The sequence below is a fragment of the Triturus cristatus genome, chromosome 10 (genome assembly GCF_964204655.1).
Source record: "Triturus cristatus chromosome 10, aTriCri1.1, whole genome shotgun sequence".
NCBI lineage: Eukaryota > Metazoa > Chordata > Amphibia > Caudata > Salamandridae > Triturus > Triturus cristatus.
In genome coordinates this window covers 103,521,592-103,546,064 of record NC_140593.1, presented here as the reverse complement: position 1 = coordinate 103,546,064, position 24,473 = coordinate 103,521,592, and the positions used below count along the sequence as shown (strand labels likewise).

The window sequence follows — 24,473 nt, the reverse complement described above, 5'->3', positions numbered from 1 at the left end:
AATTCTCTCTACCTTTCTCTTCCTGTCTGTGTGCTTTTTCTGTACGTCTATATGATTCTTTACGCCATAATTCAATGGCATCTTTCTGTGACTGTCTGGCTTTCTTTTTCCATAGTTCTTCTTCTACTCTCATGATGCAATCTGCATCCCAGGTCCCTGCTGCGGGCCATCTCTGACTCTCTGGTAATTCTTTGGTGTAATCCACCCATAAATCAAGAAATAATACGGCATCTAGGCCATGCTTATGATACATAAAGTACCCTGGAGTGTCCCTAGGTGGGATGGGAACAGCTTCTTCGAGTACCCCTTTTCTAGTTTTGATCTGTCTTAGTTTCGAAAAGAGCGGCATTTTTAGATCTTGTTTCTAGAACACACTTTATACAAGAAAACACAATAATGAACAGTCATTCACACCACAATATATAGAACGTATTTAAAACATTTAACGCTTAACAGTTCTACGAACAATGATAACTAATAGAAAACTAGTTACTGACATAATACTGACACTAGATAATACTTATTTATATGCAAGACATACTATATTACTATATATACTGCTAAACAGTACAGATACACTGCTGAAACAGTGCAGACCGGATTTGTGTACCCAAACCCGTCTTGACCGGCACAGACTATGTGCACGTTAAATGCCTCCCCGGTAATGGTACTCACCGGGTAGCTCGGAACGGAAGGCCTCGGAACGGAACTGAAACTGGACCGGACTGGACTCGACTCGACTGGACTCGGAACTTCGGAACCTGGTGGGACTCTGTATACCTCGGATCTTGCTCTCTCAGCTAGGCTCTGGTCGGGATACTTCGCACTTCTCACCGCCTCGTCTGGGTGTTGATCGCAGCCTCAGTCGCTCCCGCTTGGCCGGAGGGAGATACAGGAAATCCTGCGGGTACGCGTTTTTGTCCGTTCAGCTGTGGCAGGAGACCGGGCCTGCAACGCACCGCCGGCGCGTGAGATGAGAAAGTGTCCCTGTTCGGGCGCCAATTTATGTGGTAAATATTTCGTTACCGGTACTATTTTTTATGCGGTAAAGTCTTAGTGAGAATAACTCAGTAAAAATAAGAGGCAGAATCCGTGGTATTAGAGGTTTAAAAAGGGCTTTATTCCTATACAAAGGAATACAATTCGAATTGTGGGCCTTCTATTCCATCACCACGGAAGTTCAGGAAGGAAGGGCGCATATATTATTGACAGATAGGCAGTTTTATAGAAAATACATTACAGTGAAACAGATGCAAGAGGCGTAACAGCTGATAAAAGGTGCATACGTAGCTAATAGAGGGCGTAATTCAAGAAACGTCATTAAACATGATGTCACAAGTGGGTGGATCCATAAAAGAATCCTGCAATGTCAGCAGAAGTAGTTGGCAGAAATGCGCGCGCAGCCGCATGACGTGTGATTGACGTGCAACTAGAGGGTGAAGGAGACTTGACATTTAGCTCTACATGTGGAGACAGAAGTCTGGGGTTATGTCAACCTAATCCCTAATCATATCTAATATCCTATGTTTAAAGAACTGTGTTATCCAAAAGGAGAGGTCTCTCAGGATAGAATCTTATTCTATACTGACTGCTAGTGCGTGTACAAGCGTCTAAGTGTCTACACTAGATGCGAGGGGGTAGGAATATTCCATGGTAACGGGGCTATGAATTACTTGCATGAGGGCAGCGAGGCCTGGCCTTTTGCACGGTAGCTGGAGGAATGTTTACCTAAACTACTAGACAGGAATGCATCGGATGAGGAGCGAAGGAGATAATCTCGAAGGTGAAATACAGTTTTTGGCAGGCAACTGGCTGGATCAGGCACCGTTAGCCGCGCAGGGAGTAGGACAAAGTTCATGGTCACAGATGCAGGCTCAGACTGGAGCTTTCAGAGGCAGAAGGCAGGAAAAGGCTTGATGACAGAATTCGGGCCTACTCGCCTGAATCTGTAAAATGTGGAAAGTGAACCATATAAAGTCGGTGGCCTTTCATACTTAGGAATGGAATATCTGACCCATTCATGGCGGGTCTGAAAGAGGACATGTTGACGGTGGACGCACATATATTTGCGTCTTTAAAACTGGAGTAGGAGGGAACATACATGTACTTATAGCATGTACATGGAGCCGTTGGGGTCTACGATAGGGGACATAACTGATCACAAAATTCATATTTCCTCATTCCCTTTGAGCCCCTTCACAACTGTCCACTTCGTCTACTGACTCTGAAAACTGCCTTCCTGGTGGCTATCACCTCTGCTAGGCGGGTGAGTGAGCTCCGGGCTCTGTCAGCTAAGCCTCCCTTCCTTTCGGTTCATCCGGATAAGGTTGTCCTCCGGACCCGTCCTTCTTTCCTTCCTAAAGTTGTGACTCCCTTTCACATCGGGCAATCTGTCACGCTGCCCACCTTCTTTCCGCCTCCGCATCCTTCAAAAGATGAAGAGAGGCTCCACCGTCTGGACCTAAAACGTGCGCTGTCATTTTATTTGGCCCGCACAAACCAGTTCCGGGTGAACGACCAACTTTTTGTTGGATATGTAGGTGCGAAGAAGGGTAAAGCTGTGCACAAGCGGACCATCTCTCGCGATGGGTCATGTTGTGTATTGAACTCTGCTATTCTTTGGCGAAAAAGGTCCCTCCTGTTGGGCTGCGAGCCCATTCCACCCGGGCCACAGCGGCGACCACTGCCCTGGGACGGGGAGTCCCCTTGCGGGACATCTGTCAGGCGGCGACGTGGGCTTCACTGCACACGTTCACCAAGCACTATTGCCTGGACAGCAAAGTCCGGAGAGATGGCCACTTTGGCCGTTCTGTTCTCCAGGGCTTTCTGGTGTGATCTTGGTTCGCAGGCCCACCTCCGGGGTTGGTATTGCTGGGGTATCTATTCTAAGGTGAGGAATCTAACTAACGTGTTTCTTTCAGATGAACAAGTTACTTACCTTCGGTAACGATGTATCTGTAAGAAACATTAGTTAGTTAGATTCTCCACCGACCCACCCAGCCTCCCCGTTCTGCGAACCGACATCTAGGGTTAAGGTTCTCCCTTTCAGGGCCCTAGATTTTTTGGCACCAGTGTCTGTCTCTTGCATGGCTCAGTGTCCCTGGCACGGAAAGCTATGTATAAGAACTGACATCAGCACGCGAGGGCGGCGTCTAAGTACTCCGTCATTCCGGCGCACGACGCCAACGACTGACGCGGAGCCGCAGACGACGCCTAGCGACACGCAAGGGGTATTGCTACAAAAATCTTTCCGGATCCAGCCTGACGCCTGGGGATATTCTAAGGTGAGGAATCTAACTAATGTTTCTTACAGATACATCGTTACCGAAGGTAAGTAACTTGTTCTTCAGTGCAACTGCCATAATCCAACTTCTTTTCATACAATTTGATGCTGATGACGCTGGCGCCCTTCTTACATAAAGCTATGGCCATTTTCCCGTTGGGCAGTCTTTCACTTTACCAACGTTCTTTGCTTACCCTTAAGCAAACGAAAGAGGGTGAGGGGCACCATCGTTTGGATAACCTAAAAAGGGCTATTAGGTTTACACTGATTGTACCAAGGACCATCTTGCTGATGATCCTCATTGTGTGGGATTTTCTGGAGCACGAAAGGTTAGGCTGTACAGATGGGGGGCACTGCTAGGGTCTTCTGTTTCAAGCTCTACAATGCAGAGAAGCAGTCCCCAGAAGGTTTGAGAGCCATTTTCATCAGAGCCAAAGCTGTTACCAGTTTATTGGCTCATGGGGTGCCACTCCTTAATATCTACAAAGCTGCAATGTGGACATTGGTGCTTATATTTACGACGCATTACTGCCTTGAAAGACAATTTCGGTGGGAAAGATGCTTTGTCCACTCAGTTTTGCTAGAGTTTTTGGTCCGAACCCACTCCAGAGACCTTTAACCTGCTTTGGTGCCTCAGGGAAGGAATCTGCGTTTCAAAGTGTACATCAGAAGAACACAATTACCTTTGGTGAAGCACTCTGGATACTCTATCTAACCACACATTTCACTGCCCTGCCACCTCCAGGTTCTGTGAAAAGGCCTTTTTTAACATCTTCGTGATCAGCAAACTGTTACCAACAATTGTTTACACTCTGAGCTAACGGAAAGGAAAAAGTCAAGAAACTGACCTCCTGCACGCAGAGGTGGTGCTTATATGTGGCTACTCTGTCTCTTTCAATGTGGTATTCAGTAAGCATTGGCCTCCTGTCTGCACAGGTGAGCACGGATACAAAATCCTCCATATCCAGTCTAGGGTATGTGGGATATTCCAAGGTGAGAAATCTGCTGTTAGTTTCCACAATATAGACAGTTACCGAAGGAAAGTCAATTGTTTCTTTAGTAGGTGTTGTTCTTAAATCTAGTGATGTACTCCAAGATATAATCCACGCCTGGAAGGACCACCATAGTGTAATCCATCTACAAACATGGAACTTAAGACCGGACCTGTTTTAACGGGGTTGTGGGAGGTGTCTCAAATCCAAAAATATTACCTAAAGTTTCATGTGAACATTTCTTGTTCTACCATTAGTAGAACTAAGATGACTTTGCATTAACTGCCTAATTTTATATTCCCATAAATCTTTAAGGTTCTTGGTTCTAAAGTAGAATGCACTTTTCATGCTGATAAGACACGTAGTACTATATTTCAGGTATGATGTAATCAGGTGTACATGAAATCGTGGAGGTTGACACTTATAGCTTTGCTAGACTACTGCACCATCTGATAAGAGTACGATTGTAGAGGTCTCACAAATACCTTATTCCAGCTAGACTTCAAATAAAAAGCTCTGCAACAAGCGCACAGCAACTTTTTCCCTTGCTCTTTTACCAGGAAATGTTTGATCAAAGTACCTTAGGCCTAACGCCTCCTGCAAGGACGAGCCTCCCTTAGTTTACCTGAGCGATATGAATGACACCATGCTCATAGTAGTTGGGGTCCAATCCGTAGTTCCTCTGAATGTGTATCTTCAGAAAGGTCCACTGGATATTCGAGTTGGTACTAGGAATTAGTCAGCAACTCTGTTTCTCCCTTTGTCTTGTATCAGCATAACCACAGATACTTTGGACTACAGAGGGGAGCTCTCTAGGTGGGTAAAGAATATACTAACTGTGGTTTCCTCAAGAAAGACTTAGTATAGTGTATCCATTTTTTTTTTTTATATAATGCCTTGCACTGCAGTGTTTGCCTTTTCTGAACACTCTTTATAACCAGTACTAGCGTAACCCAATGTACTGTTACTAAGTCACCCTTAGAAGGATAAAATAGGCTTTATAGTCTGTGGGTAGATCCAACATGTGAATGACAATTCAGCTGAAATATATTTACTGAAGGTGAGTTGACACAGTCCCTCTAGTCATATGTATTCTAATATTTTATGTATCTTTTTAAATAAGTGGCTGTAAAAAGCCAGCTAAAGCGGTCTCCAGGCAATACCTAAAAAAAAATCTATAATCTGTCTTCGAGACCACGAGCTAAACATGAGAAATTTACATATTTCCATTTTTGTATGATCATGTCCTATCAGTGTTGAATAATTTCTTTTTTCTATCATTATTATTTCGGTTTGGGGAAAATGCAGGACTGGGAACTAATATACGTGACAGTTGCTAACAAGAATACAGGTATTCTTTACTAACCAAAAACATCTTTGTATTCTTTAGCCTTGACCCGTCCATCGTCAACATATCCGATGAAATGGCCAAAACTGCACAGTGGAAAGCTCTTGCCATGAACACCGACAATGTCAAACTAACCAAAGCTAGTCTGAGGTATCTATCCAATTGTTTTTATTTTACCAAGCATCCCTAATAGAGAAGAAAAAAGGGGCTTTGCTTTTGGATGGTTACAAAGTATGACATTAACTATTTGTAATGTAGGACAGCATTAAATGTTGTCTTGTACAGTAATTGTAGGTTTGTAGGGTTTTGCAACACGCCCTGAGCTTGTAGTGAAATGTTGTGCTCTGTACAAAGAAGTACAGGTTGCTTCAATGAAATGGGACACATTGAAGCATGTGACTGGTTGACAAAAGGAATGGGATGAATGTCTTCCAGAGAAATGCTATATTCAGACCTGTGTCAAAAAACCACCATTATTTAGGCAAATGCATCTGAAGTAAGGGTGAGAGTAATTTGTTGTAACGTAATAATTCAAAATTCCTCAAATTATCCATAATGAGTAAAGTGCAAAACTGACATTTTATGCTCTATCATCGTGTGAAATGCAGCCTTGTCTGTGCAGTTCACATCAAATAACAAAGTGCAAAACACTGAAGCTCTACAAACAGCCACTTGCGTTTTGGTCGTTAGCGATGCTCTTGTGCGTTTGTGTTAATTTTTGTGTTTTCACAAATGGCACATAGGCTACGTGGCTTAATGGCATCATCTCACCTACAAGTATTACATGAAATTTTCGAGATTACCCTATCTTTACAAAATGTTTGTCTGGGACTGATCTGAAGCTCAGACTGCATCTTAAATGGAGTTTAAGCACACAAGAAGGGATCCTTGCTCCTTTGTGAAAAGAAAAATGCACACCATATCTTTTTTTATTTATTTTTTATTGCTAGTAACGTTTTCTCCCTATGACAAATATGAAAACGTTGCACAAATATATTTTCCTACTTTTTTGCCCTGTCCATGTAAATTCCTCAAGAGGGGGCAAAGAATTGCCAAAGCCCCGTAGTCCGTCCCCTGCCAATTATTTTGAAATTCCAATTGTATTTCACAAAGCTCAAACAAAAACTACAGACCAATATAGGAGTATAAAAAGTAAAAAAGCAATGTTGCATTTGGTTTTCAAACCAGATACAGCACAAGCGTTTGAAAAATGAACCTAGGTCTTAAAAACGCAAATTAAATTGCGGGATATGAGAACCACCTCCGCAGTCTGCAAAAAAAGTCCAGCACTTCTTAATCAAAGTCAGCAATTGAAAGGTTCAAGTAATTTCTTAAAATTACATAACTTATTGTTTCTATTTGCTTAAAGTAATCTGCTAATATGTACACACTTTTGATGTATCGCATCAAGCAAAGTCTGTCAGTGTAAATGTGGCCATTTTTATTAGGGTGAATCTTACAATCACTCGTGAGCCGGGCAACCTGACCCAGAATTTATATAAAAATTAATTGTTGTTTTTTGTTGTTGTTTTTTTTTTAAAGTCCCCAGACTGAGTCAGGAGCCTACAACTCTGAACTCCACGTGGATCTTTGGGTTTCAAAATGGCTATGAGGGAGGGCTTTTGTTTGGAAGGGGTAGTGATAACTTCTCCACCGTCCTGTTCTTTACTTTTAAAGAGGTAGGGCTTTTTAGACATGCTCACACCTTCACCCTCCCTCACACACTGACCAGTGTCATGAAGATTGGTCATGGGAATAGGATAGATTTGTTTTTGAGAGGGGGGATTGGTAGAGGGTCCAAAATTGTGATTCCTCCATTTTCACTTTAGCTGTAAAAAAACAATTATAGTTTCAGTTAGACGCTTGAGAGACCGGAACAAACCGAGAGATACTGACCGATATTGAGAGTGGCCTTGGATAAATCCAAAGTTTGCAAACCAGTTTCACTGACTTGGAATAATTGCTCCTTTTTTCTGGGCGCTCCAGTCTCTAGATAGGCTGAGACAGATCTACAGATAGGTGGACAATACCTTTCCCTCATAAATCCGCTTTAGGTTTTGCAGTGTGTGCATACTGCCATAGGGCAATATAAAACTTGTTTCAGAGGAAACTGGTTTAGACGGCATTAGTGGTGCTCTACCCTATAGCCCTAGCTCAAACCCTTGCCCTACTTGTAGCTGACGCTCTGCAATTTACTGTGCCAAGCAGCGTGCTTGCTCTGCTTGAGCCTTGCATGCTAGTTTCCTGTAGTACCAACACTGCTACGTGCAGACATACAAAGCAAGCAAAAATGATTTCTTTAACTTCATCTCTCTGATGAATGTGCACGAATCATTTCAGAAACAAAATGTTCGAGGCATATGAGCTGCAGATCACACACTTAGGATAGTAGATCGCCATCTGGTGTTGGGCTCGGATGCTTGCAGGTTGTTGTTGTCTTCGGAAGAAGTCTTTGGTCACGAGATAGGTGACTCCTCCCTTGGACTACAGTGCGCATGGGCATCCACTCCATCCTCAGATTGGTTTTTTTCCGCCATTGGGTTCGGATGTAACGTTTCCACTCCGGTAGAAATCTTCAAAAACAAGCTTTCGAAGTGAAAAACTTTTACAAAACTACATCGAGGCACCTTCACTCGACATCTAATTCATCGGACCGGTTCCGGACGTCGACGCGGGCTATTGGAACCATCCGCGCCGTGAGGCCTACGGCTCATGGAAAGGATGCAGTTTAAAAAATACCCCCAGTGTGGAGCAAAATTCCCACACAGTGACCATCATAAGGTCTGTAACCTGTGCCTGTCGCCGGAACACAACGAGTCCAGCTGTCCAGCCTGCGCCGCATTTCGATCCAAAAAGACCATTCGGGATCGAAGAGCTCGACGCCATATCATGGCACACAACCATCCCCGGAACCAGAAAACCTCTTCGATGAGGGTCCCGATGTCCCTGAAGAAGATTCCGAGGAACTTCAAATTATCTCAGAAGCAGACGACTCAGACGACCCCATTACTCCGGGGCAACACTTCAGTACCACTGCCCCTACACCAACCCCTCCAAAACCAAAGGCATTGGTCAAGACTTCGCCAGCTGGCCCCAGTCGAGACCGAAAACACCCTTCAGAAACCCCGCCTTCGGGCTCGGCTCCAAAGAAACACAAGCCTTCCAGTGGCTCGGCCCCGAGCAAACTATCATTGTGCCACCGGTACCTTCGGCACCGAAGACACAAGACCTCTCGTTACCGAAACCGGCTCCGGTGCCTTCGGCACCAAAAACACCGAGGCCCTTAGACAAACCGGCACCGAAAGCTCCCAAGCTCAAAGACTCAACTTCGGCACCGAAACCTTCATCGGCGCCTAAACCTTCATCGGCACCGAAACCACCGGCTAAGGACTATAATACACCTCCTAAAGCCAAAGACTCTACCGGTCACCCAAAACCTCGATCGGAACCGAAAAAATCAGCGCCAAAGTCTGTTCCTGAAGACCAAGAACTTTTCCACCCAGATCAAACACAAAAAAGGATCTATATTAATCCAAAAACTGAACATGTCACTGCTGTACCTTGTAGGAAACGGAAACCGGATACAACACCTGCCCCAGTTCCTATAAAGAAGAAGGACTCTGCAACATCACCAATTCCTCCTTCCTCTCCTGTACCACCTCCTACCCCACCCCCTATGCCTACACCACCATTACCTCTACCATCTCCATCACATACACCACCCCCACAGGATGATGATGACCTAGGGGGAGGGGGTGATCCGGGTGATCCTGATGACCTTAATAATCCGTTCACAAATCCAGATACCGTACCATTGGACGACCGGGCATACCCTCTACCAGATATGCCTGACCCTACACCATATCCCTCCAAACCATCACCTCCAGATGACCACCTGGGGTTTGGACAGCTAGTACACAGAGCAGCACTTTATCATGGCGTCACCATGCACTCCGATGCACCCGAGGAAGACTTCCTCTTAGACCCTTTTTAACAGTCTCAGAAGTCGGTTCAAATTTTACCCATGATTAAAGGGGTCATAAAACACGCCACAGAAGTATTTAAAGACCCCGTATGGGCCAGGGTACTCCACCCAAGAATTGAGAAAAAATATAGACCTGCCCCAGAAGATCCTTGTTACATCAAAGGGCAGCTCCCTCTGGATTCTCTGGTAGTTTCCAACGCAAGGTAACACGCCAACTCCCAAACTACGGGAGATACACCGCCCCCCGACAAGGAATCCAAACTATTAGAGGCATCGGGCAAAAGAGTAGCAGCACAAGCCGCTAATCATTGGCGTATCGCCAACACCCAAGCCCTATTAGCATGCTACAATAGGGCTCACTATGATCAGTTAGAAGACCTGATACAACACCTACCAGACCAATACAAGGCCCAGGCAAATGACCTTATACAAGAGGGAAAACTTATCTCAAATGCCTCAATTAAATGTGCACTTGACGCCGCAGACACTGCCTCTAGGGCAATAAACACAAGTGTACTCCTTAGACGCCATGCATGGCTACGTATTTCAGGCTTTAAGCCAGAAGTACAAACTACTATACTTAGCCAACCATTTAATCGAGAACAATTGTTTGGGCCAGCAGTAGACACTGCACTTGAGAAAGACACAGACTGCTAAATCCATGGGAGCATTGCAGTCTCCACAACCACGTGGCTCCTTTCGACGCTCCTTCTACAGAGGAGCCTCCAAAAACATTGGAGCAGACACCTGCTCCACATTCAAACCCTCTACACAAACCTCCCCCAGTAGAGGATATTATAGAGGAGGATATAGAGGAAACAACACCAAGGGACGAGGTCGAGGCAGTACCAACACTCGTACCTCTCCCGCCACAAAACAGTGACTTTCCTCCACTCCCCCCAGACCATTCCACTCCAGTCGGGGGAAGACTCAAACAGTTCCTACCTGTCTGGAACTCCATCACAACAGACAAGTGGGTAAGCCAAATTATCCAGTATGGTTACTGCCTGGAACTCACCACTACCCCCCCACACATTCTACCCAAGCAACGCTATATGTCACCAGACCATCTTACGCTCCTCAAACAAGAAGTGCTCTCATTGCTTCAAAAACACGCAATAGAACCAGTTCCCTTACAACATCAGGGTACAGGGGTATACTCGCTGTACTTCCTAATCCCCAAAAAGGACGAGACGCTCAGACCAATACTGGACATCAGACTCCTAAATTAGTACATAAACTCAGATCATTTCCATATGATCACTCTTCAACAAGTACTCCCACTACTACAAGGTGATTTCCTTGCCACATTAGACCTCAAGGACGCCTATTTTCACATCCCCATGCATCCTGCTCACAGGAAGTATCTAAGATTTGTGGTGGACGGACAACACTATCAGTTTACAGTCCTTCCATTCGGGGTAACAACTGCGCCCAGAGTATTCACCAAATGCCTAGCAGTAGTAGCAGCAGCGCATCTCGGGAGACAACAAATTCATGTCTTCCCATATCTAGACGATTGGCTCATAAAAGCCAATTCATTTAACAAATGCATCCTACACACTCGCCAAACTATTCAAATCTTACACAACTTGGGATTCACAATAAACTATCCCAAATCTCATCTCCAACCCTCCCACATGCATCAATATCTGGGAGCCACCATAAATACCTCCAAAGCACTAGCATATCCCAGCCCAGCCAGGATAGCCAAGATACAAGCTCTGATCGCAAAATTTCAAAACCCAACACTCTCTTCCAGCAAGAGTGTTCATGCAACTCATAGGCATGATGGCGTCATGCATCTTCATTGTGCCTTATGCAAGACTTCAAATGCGTCCCTTGCAAGAATGTCTAGCACGTCAGCGGAATCAGGCTCACGGACAACTGGCAGATCTGGTGTTGGTGGACAGCCGCTCACATCGCTCTCTAAAATGGTGGAACACTATAAACCTGTCCAAAGGGCTGCCGTTCTTAGATCCTCTTCCACAAATAGTGCTGACAACCGACACATCTCTCACAGGATGGGGAGCCCATCTCCTAACACACACCACTCAGAGCACATGGACCACTCAACAGAAAGGGCTCCATATCAATTACCTGGAGCTACTGGCAGTATTCCTAGCACTAAAATCATTCCAATGACATCTCCAGAACAAAACTGTCTTCATCCGGACAGACAACATGACAGCCGTGTATTACATACAAAAACAAGGAGGCACACATTCTCTCCAGCTGTCACAGCTCGCACAGAACATTTGGAGATGGGCCATTCCCCAGAACATATACCTGCTAGCAGAACACCTTCCAGGAATTCACAATCAGATTGCCGACCTGTTGAGTCGACAAACTCAACAGATCCACGAATGGGAATTACACCCACAAGTCCTACTCCCATTCTTCCAAAAATGGGGCAAACCAGACATAGACCTGTTCGCCACAAACAAACGCAAAATGCCCAACCTTCACCGCAAGGTTTCCCCACTCAGTCGAAGGGCAATGCAATATGGATGAACTGGTCAGGCAGATTTGCGTACGCTTTTCCGCCTCTCCCACTCATTCCATTCGTGGTACGCAAACTCGGGCAACAGTCTCTCAAGCTGATACTAATAGCTCCCACATGGGCGCGTCAACCCTGGTTCACAACACTGTTAGAACTCGCTGTAGTTCCACACCAAAAACTGCGCCTCTCCCCGTCCTTATTAACCCAGAACCATGGAGAAATCAGACACCCAGATCCACATCAACTGAACCTAGCGATCCTAGAGTTCGGTTACCTCAACCTACCACCAGACTGCATGAATATTATAAAAGAGGCCAGATGGCCTACTACTAGAGCCTGCTACGCTGCAAAATGGAAAAGATTTGCCATTTACTGCACTAACAATGATATACGCCCACTGGATGCATCCATCCAGAACATCATTTGCTACTTACTACACTTGCAAAGATGTAATTTAGCGTACTCATCCATACGTCTCCACCTAGCAGCATTAGCAGCCTAATTACAAAATCGACAACACTTGTCATTATTTAGAGTACCAGCGATCAAAGCCTTCATGGAAGGTCTTAAAAGGATTATTCCTCGCAGATTACCACCCTCTCCAGTGTGGAACCTAAATATTGTTCTCACAAGGCTCATGGGTCCCCCATTTGAACCTCTGCATAAATGCGAACTACAGTTCCTTACATGGAAAGTAGCGTTCCTTATTGCTATCACATCCTTTAGAAGGGTAAGTGAGATCCAGGCTTTAACCATTCAAGAACCATTCCTACAGCTACACCGTAACAAAGTGGTTCTTAACCAATCAGTCGAGCTACCAGTGTTCTTCCCAAATCCAGACTCTCTAGCTGAAAGAGCTCTTCATACCTTAGACGTTAAAAGAGCCCTGCTTTATTACATTGATAGAACCAAATCTTTACGCAAAACCAAACAATTGTTTGTTGCTTTCTCTCCACCACATAAATGCAACCCCATTTCCAAATCCGGAATAGCCAGGTGGGTAGTTAAATGTATCCAAATATGCTACCACAAGGCTAAACGCACTCTTAACAGTTCCCCCTAGAGCGCATTCCACACGCAAAATAGGGGCTTCCATGGCATTCTTAGGAAACATTCCCTTAGAAGATATTTGTAAGGCAGCCACATGGTCTACAACACACACCTTCACTAAACACTACTGTGTTGTGCAAGCGAAACAACAAGCTTCTGTGAGTCAGGCTGTCCTTAAAATTTTATTCCAAACTGCTGCAACTGATACAGGTGACCACCGCTAGGGGAGACACTGCTATATAGTCTATCCTAAGTGTGTGATCTGCAGCTCATATGCCTCGAATATGCTACTTACCAGTATGCATCTGTTCTTGGCATGTAGAGCTGCAGAGCCACACACGCCCACCCAACTCCCCGGGACCTGTATCTGTTCCAGCATCGTCTTACTTAGACATTACACATGGACATCCTTTCTTTATTTTTACAAACTCCATAATTTCCCATCATGGCGAAAAACAATCTGAGGATGGAGTGGATGCCCATGCGCACTGTAGTCCAAGGGAGGAGTCACCTATCTCGTGACCAAAGACTTCTTCCAAAGACAATATCAACCTGCAAGCATCCGAGCCCAACACCAGATGGCGATCTACTATCCTAAGTGTGTGGCTCTGCAGCTCTACATGCCAAGAACAGATGCATACTGGTAAGTAGCATATACCATACCTGCTTAAGTTTGATTCTGGAAAGTTGTGTGTGGATTATTCATTGGGAGAGAAACCTTTATTGGGATACCAAATAATGTATTTTCTAAGGATTTAGCAATGTAAGTCATGGCGGAAAGCCACACTCTGCCCAGTACCAAATGTTTATGACCAAAGGCCCTGATCAGCAGGTACTGTTGCTGCAAAGATTGCACACACAACTTGGCAAAGGAGCCACCCTTTTCATGTTCTTCCTAGGCATGGCCATATGCTGAGCTCGGGGCTTGCTTGAGATGGTGGTGTGCTTCTTAAAGGTTCTCAATATAGCACCAGAACAGATTAACTGAAAAAAGTATCTGATATACATCTAGCTGTAGATTCTTAACCTAAGAATTTCCAAGGCATCCGACTGGATCGGAAGATTTTCTTCGAGTAATACCCTTGCGTGCCATTTGGTGACGTCGGTCGGCTCCAAGTGATGGCATCGTCTCCGCCATTGTGACGTCTGCCTCACCTGTATACGCACCACCTCAACGCACTGACTTCTGTTCTTTTCTTTGCAAGCCAGTTAGCGCAGATCTATGAAGAAAGCTGCCCTCTTTCACTTTTTGACAGGCTTTTTTCAACGCTTTGATGAACATTTTTTGGTGTCTGATGTCCAAGAAGACTTCTGTATTGAAGACGTGCAACTCCGGGAGCCCGAAGTCTTCATCCTCCTACTCGAAGTCTGAGTCGATCAGGGAAGCCTAAACACAAGAAGTCGAAGCATGCTTTGACTTCTCCCCATCAGTCAGCTAAGCAATGCAAGAGTCTCTGCGTTCTAGGACTCGTTCGGCTGAACCCGTTCGGCTGAACCCGCGACTGGGTCGGCTCCATGCTACTCAGTTTTCCAAGGGAGGTGGCGTCGGTCGACTCCTCATCCGTTGTGGTCTCCGGGATGACGTTGTGGTGCCTACTTAGACGTCGGCCCTGCGCGCTCATGTCAGTTCTTTCTTTTTCTGCGCCAGCATAGCGCAGATCTGGAGAGAGTTTGACCCTTTATCACTTTTTTCGACTTTTGTCGAGTCTTCGACTCCTGATGCGCGAGGGATGTCCCATCGTCTGACCGGCTTCAACCCTTGCGACTCCTGCCACAAGCTAATGTCCGTGACGGACCCACACCTCCTGTGCCTCTGGTGGCTGGAGCGCGACCACGACCCGAAGTCGTGCTCCGACTGTCGGGCCATGAATCCGAAGTCTATGCGCGATCGGTCCCGAAAGCTTTTGGAGGGCTAGCTGTCTGCTCCGCTCCGCTCCGCTCCGCTCCACTCCAGCTAAAGGGGAAACTCTCGACCAGTTGCAGAGCCACCACACCTCACCCAAGTCTTCGCACTCTTCGGGTGAGTCGAAGCCCAAGAAGGTGAAGAAACACCACCGCTCTTCGCCTCACCATGTCAGTTGGCTGACGCGACACGGGATCCGGAACGTCATCGCTCTAAGGCTCTGTCTCCGGCGCCTGACTCAGGAATGACTCCGCGCCTCCCCCTGTTTCCGGGAGCCGGGGTGTCCCCTGCCCAGCTTGCCCTAAGTAGCCCTCCATGTATTTGGGCAGCCAGACTCCGCTAGTGCGCCATTGGGCCCCGCGTAGTTGGTTCGGGCCCCTGGGCCTTTGATCCCAGCGGCTATGAATGTCCCCCCGTGTATCCAGGCCTGGATCCGGATCGATGCTGGTCGACCTTCCCTGGCACCGATCCAGACTAAGATTTCCCTACGCTAGCCGTACCAGAACGCCGTCCCCATCCTCATCCCCGAGATAGATGCGGAACCGGACCAACGTTGAATCCGGCGCCGGAGCGTACTTTTGTTCCCTTGTTTATCCCAGGTGTTCACAATCACCCTGAGGGTGGTGATGAGGACTGGAAGGGGTCGCTGGACCCTTTGACAGACCAGCAGGAAGAGCCGGACTGGAGAGAGGAATTGGGTGACACCAGTGGTACGGACACCTCCCCAGACTTTGGCATGCTTTCTCCCCCTACTGTGGCTACGGAGGAGGGAGCGTCCTATGCAGTGGTGGTGTGTAGGGCAGCTGAGGCCTTGGACCTGGAGCTCCCTACAGTGGCAGTCAGGACTAACCTCCTGATGGAGGTGCTTCAACCGGCAACAACTTCCTCTGAACCCCTCTTGTCCTTCAGTGAAGCCCTCACGGAACTTCTTTTGGGCACTTGGTCCTAGCCCAGCACAGGGTCTCCTGTGGAACGGACGATTGCCCGCCGCTCTGGGCGATCCCATTTTCCTCACCCAACACCCTTCTACCCCCCCCCCCCCGAGCTTAGTGGTCCATGCTTCTTCCAAGGGCACATTCCCTTCTACACCCCCGGATAGGGAACCCAAGAAGCTGGATCAACTTGGGAAGCGCTTGTTCTCTTCCTCCAGCTTGGCATGCCGTCTGTGTACACCGCTAGTCTCTTGGGCCTATACTCACCTACCATCTCCTAAGCCGTGGCAGATGGGAGAGAAGCAGCAAAAATTCACAATTCGCTGTGGACTGGATTCCACTGACTCACTGTGCAGAACGATTACCACGTCGGTAGCCCTTCGGCGCTATGCCTGGTTGTGGATGTCTGGTTTTTTGGGGGATGTTCACCTCTGCTGGACATGCCCTTCGATGGCCATCTGCATTTTGGTGACAAGGCAGACTCTGCGCTAGAACGCCTAGGGTTTCCCAGACTACGGCCAGATCCGTGGGCCTCGCCGCGTCCTCCCGTCCACCACAGTCTGCCTTTCGCCCCTTTCCTGGCTACAGAATGGGCACCCCACCACATCTGACCCAGTCCAGCCACCGGTCCACACAAGCTGCCCAACCTCTACGTGGCTGCAGACGTGGGACCCAGCAACGCAGGTCTGAGAACCAGCAGGCAGGCCAGAACCCCCAATACCACCTGCCTCCTCCCCTGCAGCAGCCTCCAAACCCTCCTAGTCTGACCTTTCAGGCCCATCAGCGGCCAGTGGGTGGCAACATTCGCCATCCCCTCCCCCACTGGCAATCCATCACGTCAGACAGGTGGGTTTTGCACATAGTCCGAAGGGGCTACTCCCTCCCCTTCGAGACTACCCTTCCCTCCATGCCACTGTCTTTCAATCGCATTTCGGAGGATCATTTGGTGCTTCTCTGCCAGGAAGTCTCCGCTCTCTTGGCAAAGGGAGCTATCAAGAGGGTCCCAGCACCAGAAGTTTGTGGTGATTGCTATTCCCACTACTTTTTGTCGTGCCCAAGGAGGACAAAGGCCTGCATCCTATCCTAGACCTAAGGGCCCACAACCGCTTCCTCAGAAAGGAGTAGTTCAAACTTCTAACCTTGGCTCCCGTCCTATCTGCCCTCGACCCTGGAGACTGGATGGTGGTGTTGGACTTGCAGGACACCTATTTCCACATCCCTGTCCTGCCTGCCCACAGACTTACCTATGGTTAACGGTAGGCCATGAGTATTTTCAGTTCACCATGCTCCCCTTTGGCCTTACCAGTGCCCCTCAGGTGTTCACAAAAGTGATTGCAGTGGTCTGCACAGATTAGGGGTTCCAGTCTTACCCTATCTTGATGACTGTTTGTTGAAGGCGAGCTCGCCCTAGGCTGTCGTCTCACACCTCCAGACTAGATCTCCTGCATTCGCTGGGGTTCACTATCAACGTGCCAAAGTCACACCTGACTCCCTCTGTCTCTCCCTTTCATTGGAGCTGTTCCAGACACAGTGCAGTTTCAGGCCTATCCTCCCGAGCAGCAAGTCTGGGATATTTGGGCTATGATACTGATGTTTCAGCCTATATCCGGGATTTTGGTGAGAAGGAGGCTGCTGGGCCTCATGGCCTCATGCATCCTGCTGGTGGATCATGCCAGGTGGCATATGAAGGCTATGCAGTGGGACTTAAAGTTCCAGAGGGCGCAGCATCAGGGGAATTTTTCCGACTAAGTCCAGATCTTGGAGAGAATTGCGCAACAACTGCAGTGGTGGTTAACGAACCAGGATTGGGTCCGAGGCAAATCCATCTCCCTTCCCCAACCAGACCTCCCGGTGGTGACCGATGCATCACTCCTGGGATAGGACAACCTCCTCGGAGAGGTAGAGTTCAGAGGAGTCTGGTCTCCGGTAGAGTTCAGAGGAGTCTGGTCTCCGGCGGAGTCCAGACTCCTTATCAACCTGTTGGAGCTCTGGGAGATTCCCTTGGCAGTGGAGGCATTTCTTCCCTATCTCAAGGGGAAAGCAGTGCAGGTGTTCACAGACAACACCACCGCCATGTGGTACACCAACAAACCGGGCTGGCTCGGGTCGTGGACCCTTTGTCAAGAGGCTCTTCGCCTTTGGACATGGCTGGAAAATCAGGACATGACCCTGGTGGTTCAAAACCTGGCAGTTTCTCTGAACGCCAGGGTGGGCGAACTCAGCCGTCAGTGCCTGGTGGATCATATATGGCGTCTTTACTCCGAGGTGGTGCAAGGTCTCTTTCAGCAGTGGTGGGGAGTCTTGGTTAGATCTGTTCGCCACCGAAGAGAGCACGCAATGTCAGCAGTTTTGCACTTTGGAGTTTCAAAGGTAGCACTCACTCGACAACGCTTTTTGTCACAAGTGGAGTTGCGGCCTCCTATATGGCTTTCCGCCTGTACCACTTCTGCCTCGAGTGCTGAAGAAGATAAAGTGCAACCGTGCCCAAGTCATTCTTGTGGCACAGGACTGGGAACGAAGAGTCTGGTACCAAGAGCTCCTGAGCATGGCTAACAATCCTCCAATCAGACTGCCCCTTTCGGAGGATCTTCTGTCGCAGCAGCATCGGACGGTCCTCCACCCTAACCTGTCCAGCCTCCACCTCTTTGCGTGGAGATAGCTTTTGACCTTCCTCCTGAAGTCTGTAATGTCATCTTGGCAGCCAGGCGTCCCTCCACTAAGACGGTATACGCCTGTGGGTGGAACAAGTTTGTGGCATGGTGCACAGCAAAGCCTGTGGATGCCCTTTCTGCTCCTCTTTCTGAGGTTCTTTTGTTCCTTTTCTCTTTGGCCCAGCAGGGCTCTGCTCTGGGCACTCTTAAAGGCTACCTGAAAGCCATTTCTGCTTCTCTTCGGCTACAAGATCATCCCTCTTTGTTCAAGTCCCCTATCGTAAGTAGGTTCTTTAAAGGCATTATTCATCTCTTTCCTCAATCTCATTTCATAATGCCTCAGTGGGACTTGAACCTTGTTTTGACTTCGCTCATGTGTGCTCCCTTTGAGCCTCTTCACAAGTATCCTCTTAGGCTGCTCACTTTGAAGACTGCCTTTCTTGTTACCGTCACCTCTGCTCGTAGAGTGAGTGAGCTTCAGGCTTTTATTCTAAGCCCCCTTTCTTCTTGGTGTATCCAGACAAAGTTGTGCTTCGAACGAGGCCCTTGTTCCTACCTACAATTGTCACTCCTTTTCACATCGGACAGACTATTACTCTGCCCTCCTTTTTCCCGCCTCTGCACCCTTCCAAGGAGGAGAGACTCCACCATCTAGACCCAAAACGTGCGCTGTCTTTCTACCTTGACCACACAAAGGATTTCCGGGTGGACAAGCAACTCTTCGATGGCTATGTGGATGCCAAGAAAGGTCGGGCTGTGCAAAAGCGTACCATCTCTCAATGGGTCTTCCTTTGTATAAAGATTTGTTACGCTTTAGCTAAAAAGGAACCTCCAGTGGGGCTGCAAGCTCATTCCACTAGAGCTACGGCAGTAACTACTGCTTTGTAACGTGGAGTCCCACTCCTTGACATCTGCCAGGCGCCCACTTGGGCTTCTATGCACACGTTCACCAGACATTACTGCCTTGATAGTCCAGTCCCGAGGGATGGCTACTTTTCCCGTTCTGTCCTCCAGGGCTTTCTGGTGTGAACTTGGTTCGCAGTCACTCCTCCATTTTTGATATTGCTGGGGTATCTATTCTAAGATAAGGAATCTTTAACTAGTAGTCTCTTTCAGATGAACAAGTTACTTACCTTCGGTAACGATTTATCTCCAAGAGACCTATTAGTTATAGATTCATTACTGCCCCACCCATCCTCCCCGCACTGTGAACTGACTTCTTGGGATAGGGACTCCCTTGCAGGGCCCTAGTGTGGCGCACCAGTGGTCAGTGTCTTTCATGACTCTGCACTTCTGGTGTGGAAAGTCGTGTCAGAAATGACGTCAGCGCGCACAGTGGCGGCGTACAAGTAGGCACTGCGATGTCATCCTGGCGACCACGACGATGGATGCGTAGTCGACCGAAGCCTCCTACTGACGCGCAGGGGTACTGCTGAAGAAAATTTTTCCGGATCCAGTATGACGCCTGGGGGTAATTTTAAGGTAAGGAATCTTTAACTCCTATGTCTCTTACAGATGCATCGTTACCGAAGGTAAGTAACTTGTTCATCAGACCCATTCTCTCACCCCTCCCCCCCCCCCCCTCCAACCCTCCCAGATCCAGAGCAATGCCACTTGTGCTACTGCGACCTTACAGCTCCAAAGATGTGTTGGATCAGTGGGTGGTAGGAGTTTTGTGTATCACACAGACTCTCAAAATCTTCACCCGCACAGGATTGCAGGGCATCCTATGTAAGAAAACGTAGGACCCACACAACTCGCACCACAATATACTCCTTTGAGTTTTGTTTTTGGAGATGGCTGTGTTTAGTGGGCTTCCCTGAGCAGCAACCAAGCCCTGGTCCAAATACGGCTTCTACCCACCACTAGAATGGGGTAAATTTTTCTGCCGAAAATTTGAGGTCTCCACATTGCGTTTTAGGACCTTTCCTTTTGTGGATTCTGCAAACCCTGTGTAACCTTAGAATCCACAGCATGAGGGGAAGCAAGATATGTATTTGGCATGGGTACCTTATGAGGGAAGGGGACTTAAGGCTTGAGCAGGAATTGCCACAAATATAAAGAAAAAAGCACTCAACATAGTGGGGGGAGGTAGTGTGAAGGAAGCATCAACTGCTAAGGGATTAATAATAATAATAATAATAATAATATGAAATTTGTAATGCGCTCAGCTTACCCAGGGGCGTCCCGGCGCAACAGACCAGAAGGGGAGACTCAGCTAGTCACTACTGTGGAAACAAGTAGGTCTTAAGAAGTTTCCTAAATGGTAGGATCTTGGGCTCTGAGCGAATCCTGAGGGGCAGAGAGTTCCAAAGAGAAGCCACCTGCACCGAGAAACGCCTACCCCCAGAACGAGCTTTTCTTACTCTGGCTGACTGCAGAAGGTGTTTTTGGTCCGAGCGCAGCAGACGTGGAGGTCTATAGGGACGGGCCATATTCGCAAGGATAGGGGGGCCTTTGCCATGTAGAATTTTGTGGGCAGTACATAGCGCCTTAAATTTCACCCGCTCCTTCATTAAACGCCAAGCATCTCAGTCTTGAGACACTTTTGACTGATATGAGTGCCAAGTCAAGCCATTAACGTTGCTTAGAATATGTTCATTGCGTGGTCGCCTAGCCATATATTTGTTGTTTTCATGAAGTTAGTCGTTTGAGTGTCCATAGTTATAGTATCAATGGTGCATAATTTGTAAGATTAGTAAGTGTGAGAAAGTGGCTCTGTATATACTGTTCCTTAATAGGTACAGGGTGTACCGAGTCCACAGTCCCCAAGGGTTTGACAGAGGTTAAAGTCCGATATAACCTTACTCTCTAAAGTGGTAGCTTGGTCGAGCAGTAAGGCAGTATCAGAACAGTGTAAAGCATTTGTTGTACACAGTCAGCAAATGGTCTCACACACTCAATAACTGAACTCTAAGCCCCTTGGACTCCCATGAGTAGAGGCTCTACTCAAAACCTATCTCTAATCCCTGGCAGCAGCCCGGAACCGCGAACCCAGCGCACTCTGCACCAGCCAAGCCTGGCCAGTGCCGGAGTGAACTAAGACCCTGAGGACGACCCCACGGCTACTGTGACCCCGAGTCCGGCACCCAAGGACCTCCCTCGACACTCCTGAAGAAGCCTGCAGCCTCAGAACAAGGTGCCCCCCCCCCCAACCGCGATCTACAGAAGGTAAGATTTCCCGACACCAAAAGGCACCCCTGCACGCGGCGCCCCACGGCCCCATGTGCCCAATCCCGGGGTACCTACCTATCCTCCAACTACCCAACTTACCTCTCGAAGTGGTGGTGGCACCTGAAGAGTCCTCGTCCCCGAGCTTGCAGTCTTTTTCTAAACCGGAGATTTCCCATTGAAATCAATTGAGCGCCCGAAGGCTCAAAAGCACTCTGCACCCAGCCGCCCGAGTAGCCCTGGCAGTGAAAACTCTACACCTACCTACTTCCTCACTTTGCCCTGAGTAAGTGACCAGGAGCCCAGCTCCCACAGCCGCGTGGCTTGCCAGTCAGCAGCCACCAACCAAGGCCACCCTATCCCTCATAGGATAACATTGGGCCTAACTCTCTCTGCTCCCGGCCGCCCTAGAGCCGCTGAGGGTGAACCAACTGTACCTACCTGACCCTGGGGGACCCCTACCAGACCCTGGGGGCTCCTGAGTCTATGCCCAGAACCTCAACTCTGCCAGTCGAGTACTTACCCTTAAACCGCAAACTCTATTTTCCTCATAGGGTAACATTGACTGGCTTTTTCCTGAAATTGAATGAGTGTGGACTTTTCAAATCTTAAAATATTCATCAAAAATCAGCCAAGTAACCGAAATTACTCACCTGCTCTTAGGTGAGCTCCCAGTGCTGGATCTTGGTGCCCAGCACTGACTCTGAAAAATACTTACAACTGTACTTACCCTTAACTCAATTTTCTTCCATAGAAGAAATTTCACAGAAAAACAGTCAATGGTTTTCTAAGTGTCGATTTCTGCAATCTTTAAATATTCTTCAAAAATCGTATAATATCTGAAAACGTAATTACTTACCTGTTTTTGATAAAGGTCCCAGTACTGAGTCTAGGCACCTAGTACTGGATTACAAAAGTAACGAGAACATACTGTACCTGTAACCTGAATCTTCTTCCATAGCGAATCATTGACTATTTTCTTTGAAATATTTTCTAAGTGTCAACTTTTAAAATAGCTAAATATTGTTTAAAAATCATTACAGTAATTAAGTCGACTTTCATCACTTGATTCTGAGTACTGACCCAGGACTGAATCTAGGATCCAGTCCTGGAATTCCAAAAGTAATCTAAAAAGTAATCTGTTGCAAATAACTTGAATTTACTATTGAGCTCAATGCATTGTTTAAAAATAGTTGCCTACTGCAACCACTTTTAACTGTTTACAAAAGTCGATTGCATATTGCAAAAGTATTTATATGAAACCTCTCATGCTGGGAAAGTGTATTTTAAATCCAAGTGTTGGTTATAAAATAAAACAAGCATATATTTTTTATATATAAACCATTGGCCTAGAGTTCAGTTATTGAGTGTGTGAGACCATTTGCTGACTGAGTGTGTACAACAAATGCTTTACACTGTCCTCTGATACTGCCTTACTGCTCGACCAAGCTACCACTTTAGAGAGTAAGGTTATATCTAACTTTAACCTCTGTCAAACCCTTGGGGACTGTGGACTCTGTACACCCTGTACCTATTAAGGAACAGTATATACAGAGCCACTTTCACACATTGGTGGATCAGCTGTGGGATACAAACTTGCATTTGTTGGACTACTTGGTTACCATCTGATCACACGACAGAACTCTTAAAAATTGCCTTTAGAATTCTGATTGGTCTTTTCCAATATTACTAAATGTCTTGCTAGGGCCTTGCTTAAGTCCCATTAGAATTTTAGAAAAATAAGTCACTATAGTCAGGGTAGAGGATTAGAACTGTCAGGTTAGAATGACTCAAACAAACCCAGCTGTTAGTGATAATAATAACATGGACCTGGTGGAGGAGCTCGACCTCACACCTTACTTACACTTGTCTTTCAAGGAATTGAGGTCCTTATGCAAACTTAAAAATTTACCAATGGGCCTGCATCCAACCAAACTAGGGCTCCAGGAGCTCTTGGCTGAGTATGCTAAGGACCACCCATCTGAACATGGTGATGGCCAGTCAGATGAGGAAGGGGGAGCAGAGGAGGTTGACAACCCCCCCCCCCCCCTACTATTCCTTAGGGAGGAGAGGGCACCCATACCCTCCAATCCATGGATTAGCATCTGGGCACCCAGAGACTACACAGGTGGCTCTGGTACCAGAGAACACTGGGGGACCCACCAGCGAAGAGGGCAGCCTTGAGCTAGAGTCCAGGCTCCTGGCTCTAGAAAAAGAAAGGAGAGAGATGGCTTTAGCACCCTTCAATGGTGGCAGCAATAATAAAAATAAGGATAGGGAGGAAACTTCTGACCTTAAAATCCCCAAAGGGATTGTCCCTAAATTTGAGGAAGGTGATATCACCAAATGGTTCACAGCCTTTGAGAGGGCTTGTGATATCAGAAAAGTAAGGAAACCTCTCTGGGGGGCAGTCCTGTGGGAACTGTTCTCTGGTAACTGCAGAGACCGGCTTCTGACCCTTTCTGGGCCAGAAGCAGGATCCTATGACCTCATGAAGAAAGCTCTGATTGAGGGATTTGGATACACCACTGATGAGTATAGAATTAGATTGAGGGGCGCTCACAAAACCCAGACCCAGTCCTGGATTGATTTTGTAGACTTCTCAGTGAAGACACTGGATGGTTGGTTAGCTGGACATGGTGTGCAGGATTTTAC

The 24,473-nt window shown here is 47.3% G+C and overlaps 1 protein-coding gene across 7 annotated transcripts in view; it reads left to right on the top strand.

The window, feature by feature from the left end:
• SLC4A7 (solute carrier family 4 member 7) overlaps nt 1–24,473 on the top strand; it is a 470,313-nt gene that overhangs the window by 411,332 nt on the left and 34,508 nt on the right. For all 7 annotated transcript variants that reach the window (XM_085630550.1, XM_085630551.1, XM_085630545.1 and 4 more), the window contains one exon: nt 5,666–5,773. In XM_085630550.1, coding sequence (XP_085486676.1) covers nt 5,666–5,773 — 108 coding nt within the window. The remainder of the gene's footprint in view (nt 1–5,665; nt 5,774–24,473) is intronic.